At 44.9% G+C, this 8406-nt stretch overlaps 1 protein-coding gene across 1 annotated transcript; it reads left to right on the top strand.

Moving 5' to 3' along the window:
* Positions 1 to 313: 313 nt before the first annotated feature.
* On the top strand, positions 314 to 1010 carry LOC139750648 (carnosine N-methyltransferase-like; the record flags this gene model as incomplete). Its single annotated transcript, XM_071665326.1, has 1 exon — positions 314 to 1010. A coding segment is annotated over one exon (480 nt), but the record flags the coding sequence as incomplete, so codon positions are not given.
* Between the last annotated feature and the right edge of the window lie 7396 nt (positions 1011 to 8406).

Below are 8406 nucleotides of genomic sequence, written 5' to 3'. Positions count from 1 at the left end.
ACTTCCCACGTATTCCCTGCGTGTCGTAGAAGGCGACTAAAAGGGAAGGGAGCGGGGGGCTGGAAATCCTCCCCTCTCGTTTTTTTTTTTTCCAAAAGAAGGAACAGAGGAGAGGTCCAGGTGAGGATATTCCCTCAAAGGCCCAGTCCTCTGTTCTTAACGCTACCTCGCTATCGCGGGAAATAGCGAATAGTATGAAAAAAAAAAAAAAAAATGAAAATATATATATATATATATATATATATATATATATATATATATATATATATATATATATATATATATATATATATATATATATATATATAACAGTTTACGTGTATATCCATGGGTTCACTCTGGTAGCAATACTCTCGGTAATGCAGATCAACTACGTGAAGCAACATTCCCAGACGTGGATCCGTCTGACCTTCCACCACGCTCACAGTTTACTATGGCTGCTGGAGATTTTTTAGAGATTTACACTGAGGAATCAGTGTGGGACTGTGTTGCTACATGTTTCTTCATTGACTGTGCGAACAACATTGTGGCTTTTATTGAAACTATTTACAAAATTCTTAAGCCTGGTGGATACTGGGTGAATTTGGGGCCACTGCTGTACCACTTTGCTGACCAGCCTGGGGAGTATTCAATAGAGCCAAGCTATGAAGAAGTGAAAAGCATAATCTCTGGCTTGGGCTTTAGCATTAGCGTTGAGGACACAGGACTAATCACAACTTACACACACAACAATCTCTCGATGCTCAAGTATGAATATCAGAGCGTCTTCTTCGTGGCACGTAAACCATTTTGATGGTCCAGTCATTTGGTATGATTATTGGCATATTCACTTATCCAGTACAGGTAAAATTATTTCTCTTTTGCACCCTTATTTTGCTACTGATTCCAGGAAATCAGGCAGTCCCACATATCTCCTTTTTGCTCACCAGTTATGGAGACTCTTTTGCCGTGGCCATCCCCTTGAGGGAGTTCCTGGGGGGAATGGGCATTAGAGATACAGATGGATAGTTAGTTAGGGAGCGGGGGGCTGGAAATCCTCCCCTCTCATTATTTTTTTTTAATTTTCCAAAAGAAGGAATAGAGAAGGGGGCCAGGTGAGGACATTCCCTTAAAGGCCCAGTTCTCTGTTCTTAACGCTACCTCGCTAACGCGGGAAATGGCGAATAGTTTGAAAGAAAAAATATATATATATATGAGGGTGCGTGTTTATATGCACTTTGTTCGTATTCATATACCTCCGCGTTGGACAGTTCGGTAAAATGCTATCTGACCGGTGTAGACCCCGTTGCTCACCAACGTGAGACGAAGGGTATTCGAGTACATAGTATTCGAATAGTCATGTTTTTGTTAGGGGCGATCAAAGCCTAGCGTTAGCGTTCCCGACTGTTGCACTGGGGTCCTAGGTTCGATCCTGGCTGTTGGAGGTTTGTATGTTCTATGAAGGTGCGCGTTCATATGCACTTTGTTTATATATATATATATATATATATATATATATATATATATATATATATATATATATATATATATATATATGTATATATATTTATATATCCCTCGCATATAATTACAGACGCGGGATCTACCAGTGTTTTTCACTGATTACAAGAGTCAGTTACTTCAAAATTACTTCGACTTGCAAGGAAAGTTCTCCGCTGGTGAGGAAAGCTGCCTGGTGCCTGGTGCTGCCCATACACCTTGCTGTGTAACTAGTGCTGCCAACACACCTTGCTGGGTAACTGGTGCAGCTCACACACCTTGCTGGGTAATTTGTGCTGCCCACACACCTTACCTGGTACCTAGTGCTGCCCACACACCTTACTTGGTAACTAGTGCTGCCCACACACCTTACTGGGTAACTAGTGCTGCCCACACACCTTGCTGGGTAACTGGTCTTCCCACACACCTTTCTGGGTAATTGGTGCCGCCCACACATCCTGCTAGGTAACTGATGCTGCCCACACACCTTGCTGGGTAACTGGTGCTGCCCACACGCCTTGCTGGGTAACTACTGCTGCCCACACACCTTGCTGGGTAACTGGTGCTGCACACACACCCTGCTAAGTAACTGATGCTGCCCACACACCTTGCTTGGTACTGCTGCTGCCCACAGACACTGCTGGGTAACTACTGTTGCCCACACACCTTGCTGGGTAACTAGTGCTGCCCACACACCTTGCTGGGTATTGCTGCTGCCCACAGACACTGCTGGGTAACTACTGTTGCCCACACACCTTGCTGGGTAACCAGTGCTGCCCACACACCTTGCTGGGTAACTGGGGCAAACAAAATGACAAACGCTGGAGGAGAACAGGTCAGCCTGAACGCAGTATTCATAATGTTATTATGAGTTGATCTTCAACGGTAGAAATCTAAGACCAATCTAGGTGTAAATCTTACACATATTATGGCAACCTAAAGCGAATCCCATTATCAGCCATCTGAATACATTTCGGAGTTGGTACTTATCATTAAGAAATCTATTAAAAAGGTTATCAACTAGATATATTGTTCACTTGCAATCTGTTCTCTTTCTCATATATGTTAGTGACATTGATAATGGGCTTAGCAAATATATCTACAACAGAACTTGAACGTCCGTAGCTGAAGCTGACATAACAACTCACGGACTGGACTTATAGGCGCCAAGTTAATTCTAATATCAATAATTGCAGAGCGTTACAAATCAATAGTAAAAATGTGGAGAAAAGCTACTGTGTTAATTTCATTGAGCTACAAAAGGTAAATGAGAAAAAAAAAGGTTTGGCGTAATAATCTCTGGTGACGTAAACCCAAGTAAGCATAAGACAGAAGCAGTAGAAAGGGGAACAATACTCCAGGTTTCGTGGGTAGGATATTGCTTACTCTACAATGGACTATTGGGTTCAGTTTTGGTTACTGCAAGTCAAGAAAGACGCAGACAACAATGGAATACATGCGTGGACTACCTGCATGACTGACCCGTGGACTACCTGTATGACTGACCCGTGGACTACCTGCATGACTGACCCGTGGACTACCTGCATGATTGACCCGTGGACTACCTGCATGACTGACCCGTGGACTACCTGCATGACTGACCCGTGGACTACCTGCATGACTGACCCGTGGACTACCTGCATGACTGACCCGTGGACTACCTGCATGACTGACGGGCGGACACACCACTCTAGCGATAACCAACCAAACGGCCGAAACTTTTTAGCTTAGTAAAGAGTAGGTGCGATGTGAGTTGATGTAAGTTTCTGAAATTACGAAGGTTTTTGAGTCTCGATCTCAGCAAGCTATAATTCTCGGATTTCCCTTGTAATAATGGACACAAACTCGTAGCAAACGCATTACTTTGAATGAGGCAAAATATTTGTTCTTTAACAGGAAAGATCTACCGATAAGGCAGGTGGAAGCAATAACAGTGATACGTTTAAAAACATATGTGACATATTCTCTTTCTTAAGTTCACCAGTATCTGCGCCTTGTAACGTACATATAAAGTTTACAGGTGTCTCGCCTCACGATTTGTGATCGCTCTTCTGTTCTCACACAACAGATTTTGTGTCTGATCATTAACCACATCACAATCACCCTCGTCAGCACTTATATGACTGTTCCTGTTTACATTCATTTGCGCTCCTTTCTGTGCAGTGCATATAGTTATACATGTATCTATACATGTAGCTTTATGTGTAGCATTACATGTAGTTATGCATATAGCTTTACATGTAGCAGTACATGCTATCTATACATGTAGCTTTACGTGTAGCAGTATATGCACTTCTACATGTATCTTTATATGTAGCAGCACATGTAGCTTTATATACAGCTTTACCTGGAGTTGTACCTAGAACAGTACGTGCAACAGCGTATGTGGAATTACTTGTGACACTGGCCGTACCGTTGGATCCAGACCTTGAGCTGGAAACGGTTTGTTTACACGGGATTCTAAGCCGACATTTATTCAGTTTATTCTAAGCAGATGAAAGCAAGGCCAGAGATGACACCTGCCCGACGAGATGATCACAGTTGGTGACCGTGGTATGTTATGAATGATCTTTAAAGAGAAAAGTTAAAGATGATTGATAAGTATATACCTTGTCTTTATAATATGTTCATGGGTGAATTCGACATCAATTCACGTGGAATTGATTGTCATAGATAAGGATCACCCGCCCCTGTAGCCATGTGCCGTGAGGAGGGGTCCGTACTGACCAGCAGCGCCCGTAGGCTGGCCCTCCACATAGTGCACCATGTCCTCTGTTCATGTAAACCTGGGTAAAATGTCAGCGAGAAAATTGCATCTTATTACTCACCTTCTCATTATAGACCCGACCCAAGATTACGCAGGAAGCTTTACAAATAGCATTCCCCCCAGCTGACGTGCTCTGGATCACTCCCCACCCAGCTGACGTACTCTGGATCACTCCCCACCCAGCTGACGTACTCTGGATCACTCCCCACCCAGCTGACGTACTCTGGATCACTCCCCACCCAGCTGACGTACTCTGGATCACTCCCCACCCAGCTGACGTGCTCTGGATCACTCCCCACCCAGCTGACGTGCTCTGGATCACTCCCCACCCAGCTGACGTGCTCTGGATCACTCCCCACCCAGCTGACGTGCTCTGGATCACTCCCCACCCAGCTGACGTGCTCTAGATCACGCCCCACCCAGCTGACGTACTCTGGATCACTCCCCACAGTTGTCTAATGATGTTCTCACTGGTCTCTTTTTCATATCAAACTATAACCTCCACTCACGATCCCGGTTCAAAGGTGGTGTTCGTCCTTATTCCAACATCAACACAACTGTTAAGCTCCTCAAGAACCATGAGTCCCTAAATTTTGATGCTTTGTGGCTCAAGGTCTGTCTTCCTACTGCCACATTTGTCCTCTGTTTCACCTACTGCTCTCGTAATTCTACACTGCACTGTAACATCTAATCTATCTTGGAAACCCTGCATCATGAAAATAGCTAAGTCTGCCTCTAAGAAACTGGGTGTCTTGTTTAGATGTCGAAACTTTTCTTCTCAACAGTTGCTCCATTTATACAAGGGATTGATTCGAAAACGGTCTGACTTATGGACAGTCCAAGGCTAAGTTCAAACTTGGCCCCCTTTCCCTGCGCCGCAATGTTGGTTCACTTCGGCTGTTCTATAGGTATTATTTTGAGTTTTGCTCCCAAAAGCTGGCTGCTTGTGTGCCCCCACCTCTAGCTAGACCACACATTACTCAGCAAGCTGCTGCGACATGATTATTGTGTTGCCATCGGCAACTCAAGGGTGGGCCGTTTTGAAAACTGCTTCTTTCCCTACACGTCGAAGCTTTGGAGCTCTCTATCTTCCCTTGTCTTTCCCAATAACTATGACCTGTCACATTTCAAAAGACAGGTTTTTCACTTTCGCCAAAATATGTAAGTACTTTCCCTTGTCTTTTCCTTTTCTATTTCATACATCTCTCTCTCTTTCATTTAATGCCCGTCCTTGATGTACACTTTGTCCGTGATTAGAACCTTCAACATAAAAAAATACTAACGTCCCGAAATATATCACGCAAAAAACGCTTCCAAGAAATTCTATTGCTTCCCAAACCACATCTGGAACAGTCGGACATCAGCAAGTGGTATGGGATGATGAATGGCTGAGCGAGTGAAGAGGCAGACTCCTTCCTCTCCCTCCTTCAGTCACCTCTCTAATAAAGAAGCAAATCTATTTAGCAACAATCACATGGCCATCATCTGCCAGAGACTCCCTATCTTAATGACAGCCGCCTTCCAACTTCCCTTCCAGCAACAGATTCCCTCGGGTAAGGACAAGAATGTGGATTGTCGGAGGCTTATACAGCCAGAAGATAAAGAACTCTGCTACGACCGTTCACTTACCCATGAAACTGTACAAGGAGTTCTTCCCTAGACTAGCAAATTCAACCTCTCTGCTAGGTCATCAGAGGTTGCCTCCATCAGTCAGAACCCCCCGCTGATTGGAACACTCCATATATCTCCCTAGAACCGCCGTCAACAATCCCGTCATCTCTCAACGAGTTTCAGCTCGTTACCATCGCCCAGATCCCCACCTTATGTTAGGAAAGGTTTGTACCTAACTGGCCTGCCACAGGCTTGTAAGGTCAATAGCTAGTCGGCATTATTAGTTCCTCTACACCCACTGCCTCGTCATCTTCCTAGACCTTATATGATGCATCTGGAGACACGCAAGACCTCCGAACACTCTCACCTTAACTGACTTTAGCAAAATTTTTGATCTTGTCAGTCATAACAAGACTATTGGTTAAGCTGTCAACACTGTGTAGCAGACAAGTCTCGCACCAGGACTTGTAGACTCCGTCAATGAGCGTAGCTTGGTTATAGCCTTCCCAGGCATCATCTGCATCCTTCCTCTCCTCCAGCTGGGGTGGTCCACATAGGACCTCTCCTCCTTCCAACTGTATTTCCTGTTCCTCAGAAAAGATGTTCTAATTGATGCCTGTGTTTGATGGGAGCACGTGAGAGAAAATACCGGAAGTGTCAGCCTTGACCACAAGTCTTCCGTCTTCGCACGCCCCACCCACCCCAAAGAGCCTGGGCCAGCGACATGTCACTCTGAAGCACATGAAGGAGGTAGTTATCCATGCCAGTCTCTATTCCAGTCAAGCACCGCACCCAGCACCCAGCCTTTCCCAGGTTCTTGTGCTCTACTTACGTTTTCTGTGTTCCTTCGGACGATAAACTACTCTGGACATAACATGTCAGCCAGCCGCCGTGCCTACAGTTTGCTTATATTCTAGTCGCTTAGACTTATTGAGCATAAACTCAAGAATTTCTGCACAAGTTTTATGCTTCCCAAACTCGCCTATGCTTCCATCGCCTTTTCTTCCTCCTCATCCTGTATACAACGGGGCTTACTGAAAAAGGCGCTAAACTTACTGGTCCTGCCACCTGCTTGCAACCATCACATGAACCTCATGCGACACTGCAGGAAGAAGCTACTGCATCATGTTCGCCATCAATATTTCCTTCTACCAGGGATTCTCCATCACCGAGATGTAGTTCGCCACAAGAACATTCCCATCCCAGGAATTATGAATAACATTAACAGCTTTTTTTATCTTAGTCTTATGACTGTCTGTATGACGCCATCTTATAGCCTTAGTGTCTTTATTGTGTGTATTTTCTCTTTGCATTCAGCCTTTGACTGCATCTAATTCAATATTTCTCTCCTGCAGCCACCGCTTGAAATCACAGTTGCGTGAGAGGGTCCAGGTCGTCTGGTTACTTCAGCCACTAACTAAAATCAGTTTTTCCTCGTTTGAAAATGATGTGGGCTGTTTAATAAAGGGCCATGTTTAACATTTAGTGAACAAACCAACGAGAGTCTGGATCATCATCCCATTACGTGAGAAATAAAAAAAAACGGTTCCTTTATAGCGACCAATGTGAATGCTTGCATGAGGTTGGGGTTGTGCCTCCTGTCTGCTGTCTGTAACACGAAGCTGAACTTTAAGATATACTTCCAGTTCCAAAGGGTTTCCAGCAGTCATCCAGAGCTTCTGCACCTTCTGTCAGACCCGAGGAATATTCTAAGTTACTCTTCGCTGGAGTGTTCACATGTAGTTACTGAAAGGGTCTGGCGTATGTCTTACATCAAAAATTTTCATTTCAAGGACAATCCAATAGTTAGTTTTGTGGAATTATCTTCATCGACCATAAGTCAGTTGATCCACAATATCGTTGTCATTCCACGTATTGTTTAAGAACAGCGAATCAAAGGCGACGAAACCATGGATGATTAGTAATACAAACGATGATGAGCAATCGAGACTGCTGTAGTCCTACAGTCTTCTTTACGAAGACGTTCACTTCAGTTATCCCCGACGACCAGGGAATGATGGAGAGCCACAGTGACGAGCGAGTTTAGCGAGCGTGGCGACAGAGGAGGACCAGATGCGAACCCGCTGCAGATGTGATTTACGAGAGGCGTCCCGAAGCGAGGAATCTGGAGGGGGTAACTCTAGCCCGAATCATTCAGCATAACCGACTCACTTTTTCATGGTGTTACTCAGGCGTGAGCAGCGAGGTGGCTCGGGTTACGCCTCTTGCTCCACTTGTGGAACCTTGGCCACAAAATGGCTCTCTAGTGCAGTGTGTGTTGGCCATGCTGCCAAGATGGCCAGCTGGACACGTTGTTCCGTGACTACAGTCAGGACAAGTACGTGTTACACATCAAATATTCCTATGATTTTCAGATAATTGACGACTGATATGGGACTCCTCCCACGAGAAAAAAGAACTGTCGTCATTGGTTACCCTTCTGAGCCTGGCAGCCGGCTATTGGGTGATGGCGGCGAGCATCAGGTCCCTACCCCTCCCATTGGCGTGGCACTGTGGGTGCCAACAATTGTAGCAGATAAACCAATAAA

This window comes from Panulirus ornatus, chromosome 10 (genome assembly GCF_036320965.1).
Source record: "Panulirus ornatus isolate Po-2019 chromosome 10, ASM3632096v1, whole genome shotgun sequence".
Taxonomy (NCBI): Eukaryota; Metazoa; Arthropoda; class Malacostraca; order Decapoda; family Palinuridae; genus Panulirus; species Panulirus ornatus.
This window is presented reverse-complemented; position numbering and strand designations above follow the sequence as displayed.